Raw genomic sequence first — 27,735 nt, 5'->3', positions numbered from 1 at the left:
TTCAAGGCCTACAGGGTAGGATGCCTTACGTTGATAAAAACGATTTAATTACAGGTGGTTTTGGCCCACAATCAGTGGGATAGAAGCTGAACGAGTTTTAATGGAAAGGGGAGTTGATTGCAGTTTTCTAGCAAGACCAAGTTCAAATCCAGGAGCCTTCACCTTATCAGTCAAGTAAGTTTTTTCTTGTGCTATCAAATGGTAGAAACTGAACATCTGTTACAGGAGAAATGGAGAGGTTACCCACATCAAAATACAAAACTCGGGTGATTTCTATGACTTGTATGGTGGAGAAAAATTTGCTACGCTTTCAGAGTTGGTCCAGTACTATATGGAAAACCAAGGGCAACTTAGAGAAAAGAATGGAGAAGTTATTGAATTAAAGTATCCTCTAAGTTGCGCTGACCCCACAACTGAAAGGTAAGTTGAAATTCAGGATCTATATTTAGAAGTCCATTCAATCAAAATGTCCTAACCTTGTCCAGCCATTTTGCATAATTACATCATTGTGCACAAATTCCATTTACTGCTAGGTTTTCATTGGAAGCTTATGCAACAATCCAGACAAGTGTGCATGCATATTGATTTACCTAGGCATAAAGAGTTGTAATATATGGGACACTGTAAGGAATTTAGTCTGGCGTTAAAACAGAAATTCAAATGATAGATTTCCTGTAATTAAGAAGGAATAATATTGCCAACAGGAAAAATACTCCTGGTTCAAAAATTCACCATTGAATACTTTTGTAACACATTAACTTATTCACTCCTCTTGAAAGACAAAACAATTGATAGACAAAAAATATTAATGCACATTAACGAATTAATTAGTAAATATGGAAAAGTCATTCAAATTACATATACTGAATATTTTAATTATAAATCTCAAATTTTACAACCATTTAAGGAACATTGCCATGAAGTATTGTAACAATGTTGTGCTTCATGTGTAGAATATATTTGTACTACAGATTTAACTACTAATGGGCTTTAATGGCCACTTACCTTGACTTATCAAAAGCCTTCGACTGCGTGAATCACACCTCATTAGTCTGTAAATTATATGTATATAACATCCATCCAGACAGTTGCAGGTTAATAACATAATAATTTTTAACAAATGGGTTACTAAAAATATATAGAGGCAAAACATAAAAAGTTACCTTTGGGATATTGGTGTAATAGAAGGGTCAATATTAGGATTACTTTTATTTCTAATATTTATGCACGATTACACTTGTATAGCGAATATGACACTTTAAATTTTGGAACCACAAAGATACTTATATGTACGTGTAACGTTCATACTGGCGTCTTCATATTAGTAATGCTTCTCGAATTTATTTTATTTTGTAGATAAACTGGTCATAATTTTTAATTAGCATCATAATGACAGTATACTATTTATGTGCACCTCTAGTAGATTAGTATGTACTCTACCTAATTAAGATAATCTTTTTTTCTTATTAGTGCAGTTTTTTCAAATATCAAGATGTGTGTCATAAGTTTTCACAAGTACACCACCGTGGCTGTCATAGGCGCCAAACAAATACTAGTACTTCACTTCTTAAGCAGTTTCGGTAATTATGACTTGAGAGCTGAAGGCACAAACTTTTGATTTTATATATCGGGTGTCCGGAAAATGGCGGATTAACTCTCCGCTACGCTCTTAACAATCAACTGGTGAGTGTGAGATAAATAGTAAAAAAATTCCTTCTCACATTTTGGTGGAGTTATAGTGATTTTAAAATTGGTTCTTTTGCTACGTTTAACAACTAAACAACACATTCATTATCACAATTACTAGTAATAAAATTTTTAGTTAATATTTCTCTCGCTCATGACCATGTTTAATTACAAATTCAGTTAGAATGTACAAAACTAGCCCCGCCCACCCGCCTTTTTTTTTTTTAATTAGAGGGTAGCTCATTTGGCAAAATCAGTCTTATCTCTGAAGCTACTAGTCCTGCCCACCCATCTTCTCTTTTCTTTAAGAAGAATTTTACCAAGATCAGTTTTATTTTAGCACGTACTGATGATTAACTTTTACAAAAAGTGATAAAAATTTGGAAACATTTCGAGCTTACTTATATGCACAAGACAGGAGTTTTGAACATCTTCTCTAGTGTTTAGTTGGTTATGTCTTTGTTTATAATTTATAAATGTCGTATGAAATGTTTTTTTTTTGGATTATTTATTAATGAAAAATAACAGCTTATTATTAATAATAATGCACCCGATTAATGACTACTGGTTATTGTGGTTATTGTCCTAAAAAAAGTAAAAGATGGATTTCAGTCACCGTCGTTACTAAGAAATCAGAAAGTAAGCCGGAGGTATTCACATATTACGTGCGTGCAGTGTTGCCAATTTTACTTTTATAAAATTACGTTTTTCGTAATCTACATCATAAAGAATTTTTTTATTATTTTTTGGGACTCCCGACATCCCCATACGTAACGTACTGAAGAGATTCGCCATTTTCTAGACACCCGGAATAGCAGTAGCTAAAAAGTTGTCGCAGTAATACTGTGTTGTGAATCCTTTTTGGAGAATAGTTATACATACTTTGACTTTTTATTAGTTTGAAAACCCCGTTTTGTCTTAGCATTCTTTTCTTCGCATTCCCTTTTTTCTTCGTTTCATTTACACAACTTCATACCTGTAAAATATGCAAAAAATATTAAATTTGATTTAAATGTTTTTGTTTTTTAAGTATTGTAATTCCATAACCACTAGGAAGTGGAAAAGTAGGTCCCGTTTCCGTATGTCTGCGATCTGCTGTTTATGTCTGCGTTGTTATTAGGCAAATAAAATAATTTGTCTGATCATCCCCAGCAACAATTTGGTGGCGTCCTCACAAAATCTTCCAAATAAATCATATTTAAAGGTTATAAAACAGCATACAGTTGAACTACTGTTTTTCGAATACGGCAAACTTAAAATCCTCTTTTGTTGTTTTTCAGAGAAAAATAGATATACAGTGTTTGAATTTATTATAATATTAAACTATTGTCAGTTACATAGTTAACACGATTCAATTTTTATAGCATCACTTTCTTCTATTTTTAAGCTAAGTATGTAATTGAAAATAGAAATCTTCTGTTGTACAATTTTAATTATCTACTCTCGTCAAGTTGGATTCCTTAAAAAATACCACAAATTACTAGACCGGTTGTTAAATTTTATTATGTGATTTAAGCATATCGTGTGGAGGGTGAAACTCTAACCAAAATTGTCCAATCATCCTCACCATTTTGCGTAGTAAAGCTTATTTAAATTTTATAAAAGAATAGACTCCTGAATTAGTGGTTAATGAATCTACATACATTAATTTTTATCACGATTACGCTACAAAATTTTGTTGTGTGCAAAATAACATACTTCTCTATTTGTAGTTTATGAATCCGTGTTGAGTTTTTACACTAGACATCCAAATTTTTGGGACAAAAAATCCTCTGAAATCTTGCAAACCTTTTAAGGTTAATCGTTAATCAAAATCTATCCGTTTACACCCCTCTAAAAATTGATGACGTTATTTTACAATTTTACTGAATAAATGTTATTTAAATTTTATAAAATAACATACGTCTGCATGTGTGATTTCTAAATCCATCTTGAGTTATCAACCTAGACATACAGAGTTTTGAAAAAAAAAAAAAAAATCAAAATTGTGTGAAATTTTGCAATTTAACTTTAAAACTGCAAAACCGAATGCTCTAAAATCTCGCAAACGTATTACGGTTTTCGTAAGCGTGGAAAATCGTGAATCAAAATTTATCTGTTTATTTCCTTCCAAAAAATGATGACGTCATTTAAAAATTTTACAGAATTCATATAAAAAGTACACAATATTAAGAGTCTCTACATTCATAATTCATAATTTTTAGAATTGCTTATAATAGATGACGCAAAAAAATTAATGAATGAAGGGACATATTTTGTTGTCCATCCCATTTTCCCTAAAATTTGAAGATACAGTACTGTTAATAATAGTACTACACTGCACCTATTCAAATTGACATACGTGTCTTTGTTAAAATATTGATGACGTCATCAAAAAAATTATATGGAGAAACTCACTAGAAACATTTGCGTAGGATGCTTCTTTACCTGTACTTTAACAGTCCACACATATATCAATTTTATAATTTTTCAAAGCTGTATTTGTTCGACTGTACTGTAGAGGCGAGGAAGTTCTGTAGAAGTAAACTTCGACCAATTTTTAAAACTTTCTATGCATTAATCTGTATAACGAATTAATAAAATTCATTGACTTGAATATTTTTTTGTCTTGGCATTTCGATTTATGGAGGTTCGACTGTACTTTTATACCTGTGGTTTATGAATCCATCTTTATTTTGTACCTTTAACGCCCAGATTTTTGAAAAAGAAAAGTAACATTTTACAATTCATTCTTTCTTCGATAACTTCAACCGTTTGATTGATATATTGCAATTTTAAAATATTTCAAAAAATTCGAATTTCAGACCGAATTTTCCGAAAATATTGCCCCGTTACCATAAATACGCTATATTTTTGGAACCAGTACGTCGAGGGCTATATCCCTGAATTTTTTCAAAATTTTTGGACGACTTTTTCAAAAATAAAATTTTGCACACTTGTAAATTTCGACCCATTCTCAACGATTTTCGAAATTGAACTAAATACATTTCTTGTAGATTTCGTCACTTCCGGCCTGATTTCTTCGATAACTCCAACCGTTGTTTTAGAATCGTCCATTGAAATATCGCAATTTTTAAAAATTTCAATACAACAGGTGCATGTCGGTGCATGTTTTCAAGTTCAGTTCAGATTCCAGAGTTTTTGTTCTGATTAAAGAGACATCGACTTCAACGGTCGTATACGGTGCGAATTTTGCTCAAACATCAGGTACTCAGGTATATGGATAATTTTGACCAAATTGCGGTAAAAATTTTGCTTAAGTATCAGGTAGTCAGGTACAGTTGAATGAACTGCGGAATATTTCCGTTGGGGGTTAGGGGGCAGGGCACAAGTGCGCCAGTAGTATAGTGGTCCAACTGTGACTTCGTTTTTATGGCACTGCAATTTCAAATACCGCAAGTATTAGGAACTCTATTGAAAATGTAAATAGCCGTGCCATAAATCATCTTAAAGGTTTACGGGCGCATACGGCCCTGTGTAATGTAGACGGTTGGTCCCTTGATGGTTTATGACCGCTGGATTACTTTCGGCAGAGGCCTATTGTGGAACACTTAACTTCTTCACAATAGGATACAGTCATAAAAACGAACCAGCAGTTGGAGCACTATACCTGTATAATCTTGGTAATTATAAATAATTATAAATATACAAATAAATTCTTTGCATAAAAACGAAAAACGATATATTACAAAAGATGTACTTCATAGACATATGTTTATAGAATCTAAAATTATTCAATTCAAAAATAAGAAATTTCAAGGAATAATTTTGTGAACTATAGATAATAATATAATATTTACATAGTTATATTTTAGCGTAGTTTACGGTGATTTTATTTAACAATTTCAGAAATTACATCATTTGGAACAGCGTAGATCAATAACAAATAAAGCTACAATCGCTTTAACTTACTTGTTCACTAACTAATAAACATTAACTAGGGATTATACACATCTATGTAAGTATGTGATCTGCTTTTCAATAAATATTTAAAAAGAACGAAATGTAAAGACAGTGAAGGTATTTGAAAATTGATATAAATAGTATGTTCATATTATTTACTAAATTTTTATTCAGTTCTTGAAACCCCCACTTACCGCAGTTCGGTTAGGGATTATAAGGTATCAGGTAGGTAAAAAATTTTGCACCGCAATTCAGTGAATGTCTATAAGATACCAGGTAGTCAAAAAATTTTGAACCACAATTCACTCAAGATTAAAAATCCACGGGAGTTTGGACAGGCCTCTGTTCGGATTACTAGATATTCGGATAATCGTGGGTGCGGATTATAATGGTTATACTGTATTATGCCTCTTTACCTGCAGTTTGACGGTCCACACAATACATGTCTTTATTTGAAATTGTAAGGATTACAATAAAAAAATAATTATTTCAGAAAATCAATTTTAGACCAATTTTTATAAATATTTTAAGATTCCATGGCATGAAAACATTTCTAAGAAATATGTGGCTGTATTCTAACACTAATAACTACTAATCTACTCATGAGTAAAACAGTAAAACAGATACAGTACAAAATAATTTTATATAAGCCAATTTAAAAAACGTACACAATTTGTTTCTCATATTTTGAACATGCAAAATTCAATTTATATTGTTATATCGAAGCTGTTATTATTAATTTCAGATATAAATAAAAGCTTTTTCTATAGTTTTCGTTTGTTGTTACGTATCAAGTCATAATTCAGTTGTATTAAACATTTCTAGAAATTAAAAAAAATATTGTGTAAACATTGTAAATTTACCTCATGTGCCACTCCTCGATTAAAATAACCACAAATACAGACGCATGTCATGTAAATTTTATGTGTTTGTATATAAACCAAATTTGACTCATCATTCCGCGACGGAACTTATGCATCAGATTGAATAAACAGAAATAAACACAACATTTTTAATGACGGAGAAGAAAACGAATACTACAAAGTATTAAAATTTGCACTGAAAATCTATAGTTTTAAATTTATTGTTAGCGATATATTTAACTAACTGGCATTATCTGATTGATGATTGAATTGTGTAACTATCCGTGACATAGAAGAGTACCTGAATGACATAAAATATTGCCTCGCTCTGGGAAAAAGAATATATTTTAAATGACGAATTAATCTTAAATTACGTATTTCAATAGAGACAGCGAACCCAAAATTGTGGTAATAATAAAAAACCTTGATTTCTCTCAAATGTATCAACACAAATATCTGTAGTTTAGAACTGTTGATAGCATTTTTTTCCTCTTCTTGAAAGTACTTTGAATGGGATATAAATCCACATCAGTACCATCATATTACTTTCGTTTTTTCAAAAAATTAAGAAAGTTTCTAAGCAGATAGCAATCACACAAATAACTGAAAACATGTTGAAAGCACTTCTGACAATACTTTCCTTGGTGCTACAGATGACGTAAATGTTTTCCTTTTTACTTTGATATGTATCATCCATCGTGATACTATTATGCCGGTATTGCTAATCATTAAGTGGACCTTCATGAGAACGCGTAATATTGACAATGCAACGTGCGATACTGTCACCTGTATAGCATACTAATCTTCACCATCTCTTACAGCATATATGTTAGACGTCACGTATCTTTCTGCTTTAGGACGCATTGAAACAATCATTCTTCATATCCTGTTTCTGCACACACTTCTGAAGAATGAAGGCTCTTAGTCACACTTTTATAAGACTACTATAAATAATCCAGTCTGATGGTAAATGTGCAACTACATAAAGGAAGGAAGTTATGATGAATTAATTTACATAAGTATTTAATGAATTTTTTCATCGTCCGCCGCGATACATGATGATGACATTAGAGTGCTTGTTTTATAGCCAAAGGAGGTTGGGTGGAAACACTATTTATAGGACAAGTAGTGAAGTAAACGTATTAATTTCATCTTGATGAAACTGACAATTTCAAAAAGCTATAATTTCATTTCTATCACTATAGGAGTCGCCTACGTGCCAATGTGTAATGGCTGTTAGGCACGTGTAGCTTTTAACACCTTACGGAATGCCTGTGTAGGACGGATTATTAACATAAAGGTTAACATTTAATTCACTTACTTCGTCATTTTAGTAATTACGTTTTTGCGTGTTGTGAAGAATTTTAGAATTCCTTTATTTTAAAAAAAGGTTACAAGTGACGTCATATTATGAGAGAAAACTAGTGCTCGTAAATTGGTAGATCACATTGAATTAAATGAATGCAGACTATTTCTTGACTAGCCTTGATAACTAGTTTTTCCAATAATTTCTGCACATTGTTGTATTTATTAAAAGAAAAAAAGCGCGAGTTATATAATGCCCTACCAAAAAGAACGTAAAACGTGGATAGTTCAGTAAATCATGGTGTAGGTAGTATTCAGGTTTGAAAAATACAAGAATATTTGCGTGAGTACACGTGTCACTTAATCTCTATTTTTCTGTACGTGTATAGTACATACCATTGTAACGCAATTCTCGGTACATTTAAAAATACGTCATCCTAGGCAGAGCTTGTGTGTATGACGAGGTTCACGTTTTTTCCCCGTACCTACTTTAAAATAATCGGTGTTAAGAGCAAGGTTGCTGTACAATTTGGTTATAAATTAATTATAGATTTTTTACAAATGATGTAAGAACATTGAACTAGGTAAACTACGAGTGTCACACATTTCAATTGACGGTCAAAGCAAGATGATACTTGGTGTTCTTAAAACTATTTTTAATAAATCAGTGTGTTTTAATGTTTTTTGTTTCTATTGAAAGTCAAATATAGTAGTTATTATAATAAAGTGAACCATTTTTTGAATAAACGCCCCCAAGATTTGTCGGTTCCGTCGTGTTTAGAATTGTAATGCGTCCTACAGTGGTTTTCTTTTTTGGTTAATGTATATTTTTGTGATTTTTTTTATTTCGTTTGACTCAATAAATATTCAAATGTAGAGTTGATTGAGTTGAAAAACTTTTTAATTGATAGAACAATGCTACACACACGTATCGGTTGGATTATATTAGAAATATTTTAACAATTAAACTAAAGATTCCGTCTCATCAATTTAAGTGTAAATATTTTTTAAATTTTGACAGTTTATCTCCGGGTACTGTAATTTACACAATTACATTTTCCAAAAGACAGAAAAAAAATATGAATATACTTTTAATTTTTAAGTGTACGTTTATGTTTAACGCCAGTACAGAAAAATGTAAAAATAATAATAATGAAAATAGTCTTTTTAAGAATCAATTTGCAGTAGTTATCATAAACTGTGTTTACTAAGATTGTCGTCATGTGTCTAATTAAATTAAGAGTACATGGTTAGCGTAGCATATTGATTTTAGGTAAGTTTAAAAAATACAAATACAGCCAACACAAAAAAAATATATAATATACCAATAGACGACGCACGAATCTATCATATAATTAATAGAACACCGATCTACTGACTATATTATTTGAAATTTACATTACAGGATTACATTGATTTACTTTTGTAATCGCAGTTAAGCTGCTTTCGTACTTTGATCTGTTGATCCGACTTTAATTTTGAACACTAATTAATTCGTACAAAAAGTGGAGAAAATCAAATTAGAAATTTAAAAATTAAGAATTTGTTGTTTTTATCGTCGATATCATATCATCTCAGTTTTTGTATTCATCTTTCCATGTACTTAATAAGTTATGGCAATATTTAAAGAAGTAACGTCACCAATTACAGTAGTCGTGTTATGAGTTGTGATAATAGTTGTAGTTTATATAATTATTTATTTGATTACTGTTTTACACGTTTAATAACGTACTGCTTGCTTTAAGGATTGCCGATCAGTTTAGAATTATTAGCAACATACTCTTTACTTTGATGAGTACTACCTCTACCTTCGACAATAAAAAATTTGCTTCACTTTAATGAAAAATAATTAAAATCAGTTATCACTTTATTAGCAACTTTTTGTGTCTCTAAAATGCAACCAATGTCGCAGCGTATTTTTCAATAAAATTTTTTTCTTCCTGATTATAAACTGAGGAAGTATAGTAATCACGTCCATTTCATGTTTTCCCGACGTTTCATGATCCCAAGAGTACGAAAAAGGTGGTCCCCGGTTTCATCTGACGGTCATCTGTCTTATCTGTCTGTTTAATAGACAGATAATATCCGAAATTACCGAACCGATTGTTGTCGAATTCGCATAATTAAATTTTATAACTTTTCGAAAAAGCTGGTTTTGTTTTATTGTACTTCAGGGGCGAGGGAAATTCTACTTTTTTTTCATAATGGGATTTATTACAATCAGAAGAACAATAAGGTACGAGAATCAAGGACATTTCATTGAAAAATTACCAAAACATCATTTAAATCTCACAAATATGACAGTTTGTGACAGTTGAAAATAAAACCGTAGCCATAGGTTTTTTTTTTTCAATTGTTATATTTTTATTTAATGGACTGGTACTTTGTACTCGTGAAATACCGGGTGATTTTTTAATTTATCAATTATAATGTTAAAATTTTTGAAAAACAAGTTTTTTTACTTCCCGAGCGTAGGTGAAGGAGATATTGCAATCGAGTCGGTCTTCCGACTCTCTACTTTTACGTTTTCTCGACCTTTCATGACCCCTAGAGCACGAAAAAATAGGTCTACCTTTTCCGTCTGTCTGTTTGTCTGTCTATCAGTCCGTCTGTCTGCCGTCACGGATTTTTATTCAAAATTGTACATAGTAAATGGGTTTTAAATTGTACAAAATCACAGTCCTGCGGATGTAATTTATGACTCCGTGTGAGTTTTTACCCGAAACGTGCAGATTTTTGGGAAAACAAATAAAATTATAAAACAACATTTTTCAATTTAATTTTGAATCTGCAAAACCGAATACTTTGAAATCTTGTGATTTATCACTGCATTAATAGTTTTTAGATTTGCTTATAGAGTGTCAAAAAAAATTAATGAACGAGTCAATTTATTTTATTGTTTAAATCAAGAATTGCAAAACTGAATATGTACTTTGAAATCTTGCAGACGTGTTGAAGTTATTGTAAGCATGGTAACTTTTTAATCAAAATATATGCCTGTTTATCAACCCTAAAAAATTAATTACATTATCTCAAAATTTTGACAAATAAATCCTATTTAAATGTGCAAAATATGAGCAGTCTGTACTTGTAATTTATGATTGCATTCATATTTTTTAGATTTGCTTATACAGGGTGACTCAAAAAAATTAATAAATCAGTCAATTTATTTTATTGAATAAATGAAGAATTGCAAAACTGAATGCTTTGAAATCTGGCAGACGTTTTAAAGTTAGTGTAAGCATGTTAATTTGTTAATCAAAATAATTCTGTTTGTTCCCCTCAAAAAGTTGATGACGTTATCTCAAAATTTTGCCGAATAAATTCTACCCAAAATGTGCAAAATATGATGAGATTTTACTTGTGATTTATCATTGCATTCATATTTTTTATTGATCAAATTATAAATGAGTCACCTCGTTTTCACGAAAATTGTGAAAATACAAACGGGTTTATTTAATAAGAATTATAATAATGATATTCAGAACATTTTGTCGATTGTAGCTTACTTACTACTTAATCACTTTCAAGTTGTTTTTCTTACCGGTAATTTGGTACTTTCAAATTTTCTCGATATTTCTAACCCCTAGACAAGACCGTAACTAGGGGATGCTGTTAGCACGTTGCTTTACCTTTGCTCAAATATTAGATACGTATTTTTATTTTAGCTTAGAAAGGTTATAATTTCGGAGGCTTCCACGCTCGGAATCAATACATGATCGTTTTCGCCTCTGGTATGGTTGACATACTGAGTTATCGTGCTCTTTTGCCTTATTCTTAACCCTGCTCCTGAAGATGCCACTTACGAAAGTATGCGAACCGTTGAGCCCAAAAACTCAATTAACACGGTTCCAACCCGGAAAACGATCATGTACTTATAAAGGTTGCCATAAAAAACAATAAAATTCGCAAAATCAAATCTTTTATTTTTTTAAGTAAATTTAGACCAATTTTTTTACTCATGTTATAACAAAGATTGTCTCAATATCAGTAAAAATGGACTTAATTACTTTTTGCTCTCAGGTAGAATTGCGCTTTGGAAAGCACGTGATTTTCGTTTCATTAATAATAATTAATAATTTGTGGAGAAGGGGTTTATATATTTGCTTTACAACAAAAATGTAATTTAAATTTGCAAAACAGACTAACGAATTTCAAGCTTTAGTATCATAAAAAGGATTAGTGTCTAATTTTTTTATGTGCTAGTGCCAAAAATAATCCAAGCAAAATGTATCCAAACGTTATTTCTTCAATTTAATATTAGCATGTATGTTGAATTGCAGCCAAGAATTTGATAAATTAAATGATTTGGATAATAGCAACGCACATGGCTTTGGTATGAAAGCTCAACATTCGTATTTGTTGGATCGTCATATTTTTTAACTTTGTAAATGAATCAAATATTAAAATTCTATAAAAATAGAGAATCCAATTTCAGGGTCGAATATCTCTGAGAAATCAAACTTTGGTGTATCATTGATATTTGGGACCTGCATTATTTTTTCCTTTTACAATAAATTAAGAAAAAATGATAGTTTTATCCCTGTTTTGAAAAAAGACGCACGCAAAAGTGCAGTTTTTTGCATTAATAATTCGTTTTGATTTTTTCCCGGAAATTAGAAAAAATTGCGCATGCATGCTCGCATGCGACTCAACTTTGTCATTCGTCCAAAACAAGCTATTTATTACGCGGTTGTTACATCATACGACTGCAACAGATTTAACTAACAAAAAGTGTTAATTATAAAAATAGTTGTTTTTAGACAGTGGTTACTTGTAAGCAAAAAAAATTAAAAGACTTATGATTTCTACACTGCTTATTAATATATTAGAAATTACTTTGGATAAAAAAGATGAATGTCTAATACTTCCCAAGTTAATCAACGTAATTGAAACATAACGGCACTGAAGGTTAAGGAAAGTTTTCATCTGTTTATTATAAATTAAATAATTATAATACAATTAAAATTTTTAAAAACAAAAAACGTCTCTAGCTTTTCAAGGGGAAGGAGCATTTCTTTATTAATTACATTAATAGAGTCCGCCGTTTTCGAGTCATCCCCTATAACTCACTTTTTTAAATGGGACTACCCATCATGCAACAACTTCCACGTAATCAACACCGTGTTTTTTTATAAAATTTAAACGTTAAAAAATAATAAGAATTACGAAAAACATTGATAAAAACAAATATAAACTTCATTAATTAAATTGAGTAGAATTAATGTCCTCAACACATTAAACAGAGACAAAATTACGTCGAATTTGGTACAGACTCCACGGAAACTAAGCACTCAATTTGATCCACTGTACTTTTTGTTTGTTATTTAAATTTTACTTTATTGACCTAATTGTTATTTGTATTGAAATTACTCGTAGCACTAAACTTTTTCTAATTTATTATTACGTTTTTCATTCTGTCCACTGCCTTGGTAATTATACTGTGATATATTTCTTTTAAGAAACAAAGTTATTGTAACATTGAGCTCCATTTAAAAAGCAGTGCTAAATCTGCCTTCTTCCTGATTTCAAAAACCTTCAAATTAAGCGTTGCACAATGGGTCTTTCCATAAAAATAAGTTTGTAGAAATGTAACCCAAGATGGGAACCCCAGGTCATTGATGTAGTTGCTCCTTCTGCATGTGAATCCTCGCACTTTTTTTTTTTTTTTTTTTGTTTCAAAAAAGGTGAATCGGTACAGAAATATTCCCAGCAGAAGTTTCCGCTGGGAAGTCCTGTATGTGATACAATGTAAGTATAAAAGTACAGGTGGGTGAGGAATTTTTATCGCGTAAGTAAATGTTACCACACTAGAAATCTGATAAATATTTTTGTTTTAACTGATGATTTACCTTGTTGTAAAATTAAAAATATGTGTACTGTTAACACGATAACATAAGGCTTATCTGCAGACATATCCTAAAACAATTTTGAATGTTTAACAAACCGTATTTTTTCCGTATCTTTCCGTGATTCAGCCACTTAAGAATCCATTGAGCAAATTACAGTTAAAACGAGCCTAAAAGTGATACTCTAACGTTGGAAATTATGTAGAACTGAATCACCCTTCACAGGTAATAGGTCTAATGAATCACATATCCAATGCCTACACATCGAGATTTACGTAAGAAAATGCCACATCTCCATTTAAGGAATGTTAGTTGTGCTGTATTTTTATTGGAAATGTTGTCTAGGTATAGTTATATAATTGGAATTAATTATTCATAAACACTGATTTTTAACAAATTTCACCGAAGTAGAACCTAAAACAAAAAATTATTACCATAATAATAATTTAAAATAATGACAAACACTTTAATGGGGAATTATTTTTCTCACCATCGAGTTCAATATTCTAAAACTCTCCCATGTGTATTTTACGATTTACCACCTTTTATTTGTTTATGTTTTTGCGGAATTTTAACAGTAGATGAATCACTTGTGTACAGAAATTAACTACTTGTTAAGTAATTACGTTTAAAATATGTCTTCAAGTTATTAAATATCTTTTTACAAATTACAGGTATTCAACTGGCACTTAATAATTTTTTATTTGAATTTATAGTCCGCGACTCTCATAAAGTAGACATGAATAATAATTCCGACAAAACAATTTTGACCCACAGAACACCAACACAAGAACCACCCCACCCACGTGATCGGCTGTGCGGAAGGTCGAATTTATGTCGTTGATGGTAACCCAGTCCTCATTTTAGTTTTTTTTTAGTATTTTTTTAAGTGCGTTCATCATTTCTAAAGTTTTAAAAATATTTGTGGCTTTAAGGTGTCAGATAAAATGAATCGCTTATTGTATTGGAATACCACAAGTGGTTTGAAAATGAGAATTGCAAACATACATGTTTTCTTCCACGATTCGTACATGTTGATATTCTGGATGTATCTCATGTCGGAATAAACAAATTAAGAATTGACATGCGTTACGTGCGTACGCCGAGTTGTAAAATCAGTTTATAAAATTCTATGGTCTACTGACGAGTTTCCGTGTTGAGTTTTCCAAGTATACATTGTAGCCGAAGCCTTGTATGAGGTTATTTTTACATTGTCATTAAGTACCTTGATGATGACATTGAAATATTATGTGAATTGAATAATTGTCTTCAAACATAAAGTAAAATAATTATAAAAAATATCACGAAAGCGGCGTTTCCACCGAAGAAATCGGTAAGTTATGTGTAGACTTATAAGGACGATGTAGGAATTTACCCTGGTTATTTCGTGTAGGTGAAGCAGAAAGTTGCATTGGTCTACTTATACCTTAAATGCGTTTTTGCATCAGACGGATGTAGGTGAATTTCAAAGAATTTTACATTTAAATTTTATTCTTTGTAGTTCGGGATAAAATCAGTAATAAATCCATATAAGAAAATGCGTGGTGAAGTCGTAGCAAGATTATTCACTTTCAGGGAAAAATGACAGCATGGTATCAGGTGTCTTATTAATTTGGGTGTTTCTGAATTACGCATTAGCAGTCTGAGCGAATAAAACTTAACTTATATGCATATTTTATCATAAAAACATGATATCAACGTTTTATTTTTACATTTGTTGCGGTTAATTTTATCAAGTTCTTGGTGTGCATATCATTTTGTGGCAAATTTACGCATCATGTCGACAAATTGTTTCCTTACGGAAAGATTAATAAATTTCCGAAAAAAAATCAAATCTTGTAGTAAAGAAAATTAGGTGTAATTAAAAACTTATCGCTCTTGCTACAACTATGTGTGATGTGTGTGGGTGAAAACACTTTTAAAGATTTAAATCAGCCATATAAATGGTTTATCCATGTTTAGTGTAGATAAATCGGGTTTAGAGAGTTATTTTGAATAACATTTTATAAAGATTCCATCAAATAAATGCGCAAGTTCTTTAATTCTTTAGTGTTACCATATAAGAAATTTCTTTAACCATAAAGCAGTCTTCATTCTCTGTTGTAATGAAATATTATCGTACGTAGATCTTTTAATTCTTCCAGATTTGGCCGCTTTCAGATGAAACTATAATCTTTTTATGGAGACTGAACTCCAACTACTCAAAACCGTGATTATTGTTTTAGAAGTTTAAACACTACTCAGACTACTGTTGATCTTTTAACCTTTCAGTTGCAATTTCTTAATATGTGCAGTGAGGTGTTTGCTTTACATTTTGCTACCATTAATTATGGGTTAGTATACAACTTCTAGCAAAAAAATGTATTTTAAAATTATACTTTATGATCATAATTTTTAATCGCATGCTATTTGATAGATAAATGAGTTTCATGCATTTTAACATCAAAGAAATTAAAATTTATAGGTTGCCTGATGGGGTCTTCGAGATCCGGTTTCTTCAACTACATTTAATTTTATTGTGTCGTTATTTGCAACTGGTAGCTATTCGTTCGTTAAAGTTAAGATTTCTTGATAAAATTGACCACATCTCCAAAATTTCTGTAAGTATAATTCGTTATCGAAAGTGTTGTTGTCGTCAACTTAACGACCAATCGTTTTGTATTTTTTTATACTAATAAAATTTTGAAGCCTAAAAGTTAAAGTACCATGTCTTGCGTGGTCGTTTTTTCTTTCGAGGGTGACCACTGCGCATTTTTCTTCATATTTTACAAAATTTTAGGACATCCCACTAGATAGTGGGGTGTCGGTGGTCAAAATAGACATATTCGTTGTTTAATTCATGCTATGCCTAAAGTGGTCTTTCTAATAGCATTATAATCGACTCACGTTTGTTTTTCAGACAATGATGATTGTGTTTACATGTAATTTGTCTTTAAAATGAAACGGCGGAAGTTGGATTACGTCATTTTTAATTCGGAAGTGGATTTTCGAATTGTCTTTAAAGAAACCGCGGTTCCTAGAGAGTGTTTGTAAATATTTTTTCAAATAATGTAAAATATGCTAAAGTAATTTAGCCGATCTGTTGCTTTTAAACCGATTATTTGGCATGAATTTGACTAATCCATCATGAACAAGTATTAAAGAATGTATTGATAATTTTTTGTTGAAAAATTATATTGTTAAAAAAGCAGAAGGCGGCAATTTCCGTTGATGGATTGTGACATCAAAACCGTGGGTGAACTTTCGTTTTTTTATTGGAGTGCGTCATGACGTCATTAACATGTTCCGAGACATCTAGAGAATAATGGCTAATCTATAATCAGTGGCTTTAGAAATTGTTCCTGTGGCATATCTTGGCGGAACGGATTTTTAAAATTATGCATTATTATTATTAAGTGCGGTTCTATGAAATTGCTGATAAGGTCAATCTGACAGTTTTGTGGTTTACATTACCAAGGTTCCAATGATCAAAATACCTGTATGGCGCCACTGGACCTTTGAAAGTCACCTACAAGTGACATGTTTAAACAGTGGGGAGTCTTGAATAATTCATCCGCAATTTAGTGGTTTGTTAAGCAATATATATATCATATATTTATGTTAATACAATAAATATATATTTTTATTAATGTTTCATTTTATTTTTTTATTAAACTATTTAAAGTAGCGTCACTTTTATCACAAAATTGTGGTCCGACTGTGACCGAATTGGTCAAGTTTTAAAAGAAGATCACGATCAATCGATAGAACTAGGAGTCGACTGTAACCAAGGTGTTCACAAACCATAAGTTCGACATTAAGTTTGCCTACCTTACTTTACTTTCATATTTACGGGGAGTCCCCAGATTTGGCTCTTGTGTCGTCAATACATTTTTAGAACAGTTTATTTTCATATATATTTTTTAAATTTTGTTGAAATTTTTGCATCACGTATTTTGAAAAATCAGTATTGAGATGACATAATTGAGATTATGTAAGGAAATTTTGGAACGGGGTTACCATCATTATTTTCAGCTTACAAACCCCTAGTAATCGTACTGGATACATTGTCGATTTTTTTGTGGGAAATAAGATACAGTAAAAAGAAGCTTCTAGCAGCTTCTACGACACAAATTTCTTTTTACGGTATTTCATTTCCAACACAAAAAGTCGCTGATGTGTCTTGTACGATTTCTAAAGTTTTGTAAACTGAAAACAGTGTTAAAAACCGTGTTCCGAAATTTCCATAAATAATTGAGATATTGATTGTAAATATACGTGATGCAAACATTTTACTAAAATAAAAAAAAAAGATGATGATAAACTATTTTTAACAAAACTACCATTGCCTTATATAGATAAAGTTGTGGACAGGTTATATTTAAAATATCAAAACAATAAGTCTAGTAATAATGACAATACTACAATCTGAAAATGTATTACGAAACGTAGCGACTGGCCTTAACAAAAATGCATTTATAGCATTTACATATAATTTTCCCCGGTTTTCAAACACACTAACTAATATAACACGCATTTCCGAGTATTTTTAGCAATTCAGTAAATAATTTTTACTTCCCGAGCGTAAGCTAAAGAAGTATAGTAATCGAGTCCATCGGATGAATTGCCACTTTTATGTTTTCTCTACGTTTCATGGCCCCTGCAGCACGAAAAAAGTAGTCTTCCGTTTCCGTCTGTCTGTCTGTCTGTTAGTATCCATTTTTATTAAACACGTAATCTCCGAAACTGCTGGACCGATTATTGTCAAATTTTTTATGTATATTAGAAATATCATGTAGATGGTTAAATGCTAGCTACAATTTGGCCAATTATCCCCACCAATGACGTCATCTCAATGAACCGTATTGTAAAATGTGTTGAATGTCATACTAAAATACTCCTACACGTGGGATGTTAAACATGTTTTCAGTTTCTTGTTGGGAAAAGAAGACTTCGTATATTAAGAAAAATTGGACAAAGTATAATAGCCCCGGCCTCCCACCCTTTTTCAATTGTGATGAATGTTTTATTCATCATGAGTTTAGTTTGCAAAATCCTCATTTCTCTACAAGAAATTACCATATGAAATATGTTTTTAAAAGGGTGGAATTTTTTAGAGAAATATTCATGTTACAATTAAACTCCACCCTTCAATCTGATTAGGAATGAAAAACTCATCACAGTTGGGATCGGGGCGGGTGGGTGGGGCTTATTTTTTTTTAATACATAGAGTTTTCCTTCAAAAACACGATAGTTAAATATGTTGTCAGTTTCTTATTGGGAAAAGAAGACTTCGTACAATAAAAAAAAATAGTCAAAATATAAACCCCGCCCACCCACCCCTTTTCAATTGCGATGAATGCTTTATTGATTGTGAGCTGAAGGGCGGAATTTAGATGCATAATCCTCATTTCTCTACAAGAAATTATCATATGAAATATGTTTTTACAAGGGTAGAATTTTTTTAGAGAAATATTGATGTTACAATTAAACTCCGCCCTTCGGTCTAATTAGGAATGAAAAACTCATCACAATTGAGATCGGGGCGGGGGGATGGGGCTTAATCTTTGTTTTTTTTTCCGTTATACGTAGTTTTCTTTCAACAATTTTTTGGTGCAAAAAAACGAGATATTATAATAAAAAAAAAACATAAAGTCAATATGTTATTCAATAATTTTGGACTGTACTCCTAATGTAAGTCACGTAGAATAACTTGTACTTTCTCGTTTTTTTCTAAAAACTGAAAGATCTAAAACTTGACAATTAAAAATTGAAAACTCGTGAAACTTCAAATCGAAAAACTGCAAAATCTAAAAATTGTATGAGTTACGTATAGGAAAATTGAAGAAAGAAAAAAAAAGAAAAATTGAAAAATTGCAAACCGAAAAATAAAAAAACTGAAACGAAAAATTGCACATGGAAAAATAAAAAATTGAAAACTTGGGAAACTCAAATCGAAAAATTGCAGAATCTAGAAATTGGATTGAAAAATTCAAAAATTTAAACTTGAAAACTAGAAAAAATGCAAATCGAAAAAATGAAGGAACAAAAAAAAATGAAAAATTAAAGAAAAAATTCAAGTCAAATCAGCTGAGGGAACGTTGTTTACGCCACTAGTTTTTACTTTATAGAGGTTATCAGAAAACAAAAATCTCAAAAAATGATAATTTTTCAGAGAAGTGGAATTTATTTGGTTACACTTCTGGGGTCAGGGAAGTTCTGTTGAAATAACATTCAACCAATTTTTTGATATATCTTTAGTAACCTTTTAGTGTACATAAATATACTATTATTCGTGGCTACACTAATCCTTGCAGTATTTTTATTTTTTATAAAGATTTATTTAGTTAATATTTCACGTCTTTATCGTACCAAAATTTAAAGTAAGTTCACTACCTAGTTTCTGAGATAATTTGAATTTGATAGGACATTTATTAAACTTTTTTTATAATAATGTATATACATATTTTATACCATGTTAAAAATAACGGTGGACTATTAAGCTACAAATGAGACAGTAGTAAAATTTATTTAAGGAAATTTTGAAATGATATCAATATGGAATGAACAGACAAAATTTTGAAATTAAAAGACAGGCAGTTGACAAAAAAATCTGAAAAAAAAACTATTGACCTTAAATCTCTGACAACTATGAAAAATATCGTATAAAAGGTACAGACATACTGCTAATGTAAAAGCAGATACATGAAAAAATCGTTGATATTATGGCGCATTGTCACGCGTTTTTCCTACGCCATTGATTAAACGCTTGTATTTTACCAAGTTTCGTTTCATTTAAAACGACTCACAAAAGAAATTGTAATTGAGGATTTCGTGACTCGTTATTCTTATTAGTATAATTACTTTTAGATTCTGACATTAAAAAGAAAAAAGACATTTCAAAATACACTGGTTTTCACATAACGTAAAAATAAATTTCCATTTCACGACCTGAAGGAGTATTATTATTTCCGTCGATTGTAATTTAGAAAATTTCATATACCCACGTATGTTCTACTTAGGGTCTACTTAAATATGAATTTTCATTTCTTGCTTCCTCATGCGTGAAGGCTACGGGGGAAAACTGCTTTTCAGCTTCGGTTCAACGAGTTAACACTATTTTATTAATTAAAGCTTGCAATTAACGTAATCAGCGTGATAGATTAACACCATGTCCGTATTGAATAAAAATGATTTAATTACTTGAATTGCACAATGGTTGTTGAAGTAGTAAAAATGTCTTATTAAATTTAATTTGTTGACAAAGTCATTTATTATTTGAATTTATTATGGTGCAAAAAGTAACCTGTCATTAAAATATCTCTCCAACTAGATCTGTAGACTAATTGCGCACAATTTTCAAACCACACCATTAGTTAGGATGTCAATTAAAGTAACCTTTTTTCCTTCACGTCCTACGAAAAATAAATAAAAGACAACATTAAAAAATGATAATTCCAACAAAAGTCTGGGCGTTAACGCTTTTCTGTTCTAGATTTCCTAGAATGAACTCTTTTTATTGGAGACAGGGTGTGCTGGGTGAAAAAATGCCGAGCAATTTATATGCCCCACTGTTTTCTACTTTATTATTCAATAATAACAATAATCGATCCAGTGTCTAGGTCGAGAATCGCGTCTCTTGCGAGGTGTCCGAAGGCGTCTTCCCCACTATATGGAACAGCAGCAGCATTGTTGATGAGTTTCGCGACATAACTAAAACTAAACCAGTGTGTTTTTTGTCTTCGCAGTGTTCAGGTGCTCGAAATACTACATTAATTTCTACTATTTTTCTGTATTATAGTAGTAGTAATAGTAGTTTTTCAATGTGTTTTGTGTGACCAAATTCCTTTGTTTTCTATTTTGAAATGACACGAAATTATTTTGCGGCAGACGCATCAGTTATTGCAGTTCCCGCAGCACAGATAATTTTTTCCACCGCTTTGAAGGAATTCAGAAAAGCTCTTCTTTTATTTAAGTAAGCTTTCAGCTTTTATGTATACTTTTGTCCCTTTTTTTAGTTAAATGTCACATTTTTCTGCGTAATCGATGGACGAGAAATTCCTCCGGTTCTTACATGGTTGTAAATATTTTTGCGCAACGTATTAAATGCTAATTGGATGAGCTTGTCGTTCTGCATTACATAATGTGAAAAACGCAAAAAAGTGTTAATAATATGCATGAGAACCTTTCGATTGCAATCTTAATTTTATTATTTTTAAAACTTCCGCTTACTAAGATTATCTTTCGCGGTTTTGTGTTGGGATTTTTCTAGCACTTTAACATTAAAAATTTCACCTTCGTTTTAAAAAGACAGGAACTATCAACCTGACGTATGAAATAAGTTGTTGAGTATTTAAATATGAGGTCACGGTCTTTTTTGTCAATGGCACTGATGCGTGTTTCAATTCTCTCAGTTACCTATTTGTGCAGTAACTCTTCACTCCGAATTTGTACTCGTGACCATTTCTTTCAGTGACATCATAACTAAAAGTACACAAAAAGTAGTTAAATCGAGCCGACCAAATATGGGAGTAGTAACTAATTCAGTGGCGACGGTATGAAGCCGAGGGCTATTTACACTAAATAAAGACATTAGTGTAGGTGAGATTTTTCCCATTATCTAGAATCTTTCAGAACTCAGTTTTACAGTTTTTAAATGTTTGCTAGAGCAAAAATTCGACCTTTCACATTAAGCATTCAACCCCACCTTGTAGTGTTTGGATTTTATTTATGCAGGTATCTTGACCCTGGCTTGAATGAAATGAACAAAAATGTGGAATAGTTGATCTTGTTATTCGCAACCTTCTTCTTTATTACGCATTGTAGAAAAGTATTTAAATCACGAACACAGTTCTGATGATTTTCACATATTATTTAAAGCAAACATTTTTTTTTGCATTTTTTTAATTATGCACAATAGCAGCTATTTAACACCGTTTTTTGTATTGTTTTCAATTATTTAATTTATTTCGAGCTAAGGTCACAGCACACAAAAAGAAAATCATAGAAAATTTTGTATTATAAAAAACTTACGTAAAGTATTCGCCACCGTGAGAAACAATCGAAACGCCGTTTAAATTTTATGAAGGCGGCCGCCTTTTGAGATTCAAAGGAAATATTTGTTACTGGAACGAAAATACTGTTTAAGAATTAGCAATCCATTCTTCTGACTGATATAAAAACTCTTAGGAAGATTAAATTAGCTGATTATTTTTAATGTTGCTTCTAAACTAAGCTTGCCGTCATGAATCTACTAAAACTATCTATTTTAAGCACTTTTATGTAAATGTCTCTCTTGTAAAAAAATTATGAAACAGTTGCATAAAATTACGTGTATCATTTTTGCTTGCTTCGCTTTTAAAATTAAAGTGGTTTTCTTTGTTTTTACCTCCAAATTGATCTCTACAACTTCTTACGTACCGAAATCCTAAATTCTTGTAAATAATACAATGTAATATAATACAATTTAGTTAAACAATGGAATCGAAAGCTTTCACGGCCTGGATTAATAACAGAAAGACGTTTTCCAAGTTTAGACCGTGTTAATTTTGGAAAGAGTCGACGTTTCGCCAACTTTCGTCAGAGGATCTTCGGGGCTTTGGAAATAAGACATGAAAATTTTGAGAGAACGATAGTTTTCTATCCCAAACGTTTCGGTTCTTCTTGGTCCCAAATTCCTGAATTACGAAAGTGGGTGAAACCTCGAATCTCTAGAAAATTAGTCTAGGTCCAAGTTCGGAAAGCGTGTTTCTGTTATAAATTCAGAAACATTTCTTAAAAAATGTTGTGCGGTCTAATAATACTTAAATATTCTTTACGAATGGCTTTTCTGAATTTTAGCAGTTTATCCTTAGAGATAAAAAAGTTGAGGGGAGGAAAGCCTTGCGTGAAACACGTGTAAGTATTGCAAAGTTTTGATTGTGACCTTTTTTGTAAATTTGCAGTTTTTGCACTTGACTGCACTTTTCCTGTGTAAATTGTGTACTTCTAACTGTACTGGTGTCTCAAAAAATGTCAATTTTGTTAGTTGAAATATTGATATGCTTTAAAAGTTAAGTTTAAAAACAAGTTAAATGCACGTAATTTAGAAAAATTGTATGCAAATAAATGGTAATTTTTTTCTGTTTTGTACTTGAATATTTACAATGTCAAATTCATACGACATGAGAGTAGACCGGGCGTAAACAAGTTTGTGACGTGACGCTTAAAAATTGAATTATTTTGCATCGATATATTCAGTTAACATTGCTAATAGTTGTTAGGTCGCAGGTGAAATATTCGAATATGAAACGAGACCTTAGCCGAGTTGAATTACAATACGAGTACGATAACGTGCTTATGTATAACGTATAAAATTTTAGCTATTTCAAAACTTGTTTAAAACCAATTAAAAGAATTGCTTTTAATTTAATAATAAAATTAGCTTTTACGCCATAGTTGCAATTCAGTGATACAAGAGGAAATAAAATCAAAGACACCTGGTATACGATTAATTACCAAAGTTTTTTTTAACTTCTACCACTATCTATCGCGATCTTTAATTAACAGTTATCACAGAAATGAAAAATTAAAATCGTTAATATGTTTCAAGAGTATTAATCGCCATTGACCACAACGATAAATATGCATCATGTAGCTTCTTATGGCGTGATGGTCAGTAATAAAACCACAGATATTTGTTTATTCATTACCATTACTTTTATGGAGTCTGTTATTGTAAAAAAAGTCAATGTTTCAGCTTGGTGTAATAAGTGGTACGTCACTAACACGTTTTTCATTATTATGTTACCAATGATTTATCTTCGAAATCTTTCAGTGGGACGTATTTTTGATGACGCCCACTTGTTTCGCATAATTACCAAATGGTTAAAATATGGCCAGAACTTTATATTACGTGAATTTATATCGTCGTTAACTGTAATCCACCGATTCAATTTTATTTAGATACAATAGATTATGAGATTAAACCAACCGGTCCATATTTTAGTCTCACATTAAGGTTCGCGTATTTGTGAAATATGTAAATTTACAAGTTCTAATTTCATCTTCTCGAGTAATCCAAGTCAATTTAACATGAAAATGTGGCTCTAGGTTAGAAATTAAATTAATCTTCACCTACATTACGCAAAGAACCCGTATAATGTAGTAATAGTGTGAACCGGGGTAAACCTTTCTATTTCGGGTAAATTTATTCGCACAATGCACCTACATGAACTGTAGCGGGTTTCTCATACCTGTAATTATACATTCAATTAATTCTGTTAAAATGCAACATCGCAATTCTCATGTTAAAAATGCCACGGTTTTTAACGCACTAATTAAGTTGATGTGGTTTCACCGGCATAAATCACCTGTGGAAGTTTACGTCTGTACAATAAAAAAAAAAAATGAGTGACAATCACGCGATGGCTCAAAGAATGATAAGGATGTGCTAACGGTGTGAAATATTACAAAACAATTTTTTCTCCCCCATTATAGCAAGGCAATTATGTTGTTGTTTAATGAACCAATATTGTTCACCTAAAAGCTGTAAAATGTAAACAAACAGGTATTTGTTTACGCGGTCCACAATATTATGTAAACACATAAAAGTGTGTTGGGAGGATTTCATTAGATGGAACAGCCTTCTCAATATTCAAGTGGGATTCCGTAAGGTGTAATCCTGTTGCAATTAGGCGACAAGTTGAAATTTATATTCATTTTATGCGTATAGTTCAAGTATTTGATGCAAATTGCTTATGTTATCTACATCGCAAATATTATTCCACTGCTACAAGTATGTAAGGTATTTTTTGTGCTTTTATTGTAGCTCGAACGACTGTAGTACTGATAGTTGGGTTCATTTCGTATGTGCATTTTTATTAGTTACGTGAAAAATCGCACGTAATAAACATAATTCGAAAGATATCTGCGCCAGTCTCGTTAAGTCGGTGCATAAGTGCAAGCAAATTGGTGCCAGTAGCCGTAATTTTAAATCTAAAAGTGCAAAAGTATGTTTTCGTTACGTAATGCGATCGTTCAATACCCATATTAATTAAAACTTATGAATATGCAAATGCGTGCCATAAAAACTTAAGTTATTGTGTACGTAGAATGCGCATCAAAGCCATATTTTCATTTGCAGATGGTTTCATGGACACCTGTCAGGAAAGGAAGCAGAAAAACTAATTTTAGACAGGGGTAAAAATGGAAGCTTTTTAGTCAGAGAAAGTCAGTCGGCTCCGGGCGATTTCGTTCTTTCTGTTAGAACCGACGATAAAGTGACTCATGTCATGATTAGATATTCGGTAAGTGATCATGGACATCCGAGTCCGGCATTCTATGGTAACTTTATAGGATAACCGATACGATGTTGGAGGAGGGGAGAAATTCGATAGTTTAGCGGAACTCATTGAGTATTACAAAAAGAACCCAATGGTAGAAACTTCAGGGACGGTTGTCCATCTAAAACAACCTTTCAATGCTACCAGAATTAATGCTTCAGGGATTCACTCAAGAGTCAAACAACTGCAGGTAAGTGCGACATACTTCTTAGATAAATGACTTGACTGGAGTGATTTAAGAGCGAGAATGGGCCGAACGGGATGGGCAAAGCCGGCTTTTGGGAGGAGTTCGAGTCGTTGCAACAACAAGAATTTAAACATCTGTATTCCAGAAAAGAGGGCGTTAAGCCGGAAAACCGAAACAAAAATAGATATAAGAATATATTGCCTTGTAAGTATAGTATAGGAGTAACCGGAACCAATTTAACGTCCTTAATTTAGTCGACGATACCAGAGTGAAGTTAAAAGATGTGGACCCCAACGTGCCAGGTTCTGATTATATTAACGCTAACTACATCAGATGGAAAGCTGATTACAGTGGGGCGAACGAATTAGGAAGTGATCCCAGTGGAAAAGTTTATATTGCAACGCAAGGCTGTTTACCTTCTACGATCGCCGATTTTTGGCAGATGGTCTGGCAGGAAAATTGTAGAGTAATAGTAATGACCACGAAAGAGACTGAAAGGGGCAAAACTAAGTGTGCGAGGTACTGGCCTGATCAAGGAACGAAAGAGTACGGAAAAATCAAAGTTAAAATGTTGATGGAATCGTCCAGCCCCCACTACACGTTGAGAGAGTTTTTAGTTAGCATGGATGGATTGAATTGCGAGAGAAAAGTTTTTCAATACCATTTTCAGGTAAGATTGTTCTATTGAGGTGTCTCCAAACATTAAGGTCGCTCTTTCAGGCATGGCCAGATCATGGCGTGCCGTCAGACCCAGGCTGTGTATTAAATTTTCTTCATGAGGTTAATAAGAGACAAGAGAGTCTGCAGCAAGAGCTTCCAGATAATCCCCCAGGTGCTATTTTAGTGCATTGTTCTGCCGGTATTGGAAGAACAGGCACATTTATTGTTATTGATATGATATTGGACCAGCTTAAGAAGTATGGTAGGTTTTTCACTTTTGTGAGTAACTCTCGATGACGGTGGTGATTTTGTTTAGGTTTAGACTGTGAAATAGATATACAACGCACAATACAAATGGTTAGATCCCAACGTTCTGGGATGGTACAGACTGAAGCCCAATATAAATTTGTTTATTTAGCAGTACAACACCACATAGAGACCACTACTGAAAGGATGAAGGCTGAACAAGTGAGTCATTTTTTCTTTATTTTGGTTCAAATTATAAATAATGACAAATAGCTTGAAATGGCAAATTTCCATTTTTAACAGTTTGCAAATTGTTACTTAATTTTAAGTCACTATAAGTTGAAAGAGCCATACATACAACAAATGACGTAACACATGTTTGTCTTTCCAACGGAATTATTTCTGTTGTAGTGCGTTTCTGAGTCTGTGTAAACACGGAAAATACCACCAGCGAAAAAGTTATTGGCTTTTCAGTAAACGTAGAATATCTTTATTTTTTTATTACACTCCTAAATTTCTACTCTTCTCCACATTAAAAATATCTTGTTTGTTAAAATAACGTTACATAAACAATTTATTTTTTGTCATTACGTTTACACACATTTTAATCACAAAGGGTGGAAGAGAGAACTGAAATTTTTTTATGAAAATATAAATTAGACGAGAAATAAAAGAACATAACAACAGTGTTGGAAAGTGGATCGCTCCTACTTGGTTTTTGATTGATGTGTAAT

General features: G+C 31.8%; 1 protein-coding gene across 10 annotated transcripts in view; it reads left to right on the top strand.

Moving 5' to 3' along the window:
* LOC135122764 (tyrosine-protein phosphatase corkscrew) overlaps nucleotides 1-27,735 on the top strand; it is a 41,266-nt gene that overhangs the window by 362 nt on the left and 13,169 nt on the right. For 7 of the 10 annotated variants that reach the window (XR_010279455.1, XR_010279459.1, XR_010279458.1 and 4 more), the window contains exons 2-9: nucleotides 55-174; nucleotides 226-420; nucleotides 25,710-25,872; nucleotides 25,922-26,098; nucleotides 26,149-26,299; nucleotides 26,350-26,765; nucleotides 26,816-27,017; nucleotides 27,072-27,223. Coding sequence is in view for 5 of the 10 variants with exons in the window: in XM_064047176.1 (XP_063903246.1) it covers nucleotides 55-174; nucleotides 226-420; nucleotides 25,710-25,872; nucleotides 25,922-26,098; nucleotides 26,149-26,299; nucleotides 26,350-26,765; nucleotides 26,816-27,017; nucleotides 27,072-27,223 (1,576 nt within the window). In the remaining 5 variants the exon portion in view is untranslated. Of the gene's footprint in view, nucleotides 1-54; nucleotides 175-225; nucleotides 421-21,330; nucleotides 21,561-23,425; nucleotides 23,483-25,709; nucleotides 25,873-25,921; nucleotides 26,099-26,148; nucleotides 26,300-26,349; nucleotides 26,766-26,815; nucleotides 27,018-27,071; nucleotides 27,224-27,735 lie in introns of those variants that run through there. The other 3 variants (XM_064047179.1, XM_064047178.1, XM_064047180.1) reach the window with 3 other exon arrangements.

This window comes from Zophobas morio, unplaced genomic scaffold, assembly GCF_036711695.1.
Source record: "Zophobas morio isolate AGI-343-1 ecotype UQ-CSIRO unplaced genomic scaffold, CSIRO_AGI_Zmor_V1 ptg000005l, whole genome shotgun sequence".
In the NCBI taxonomy this organism is placed as follows: domain Eukaryota; kingdom Metazoa; phylum Arthropoda; class Insecta; order Coleoptera; family Tenebrionidae; genus Zophobas; species Zophobas morio.
The sequence above is the reverse complement of the archived record's forward strand: the minus strand, read 5'-3'. Positions and strand labels throughout refer to the sequence as shown.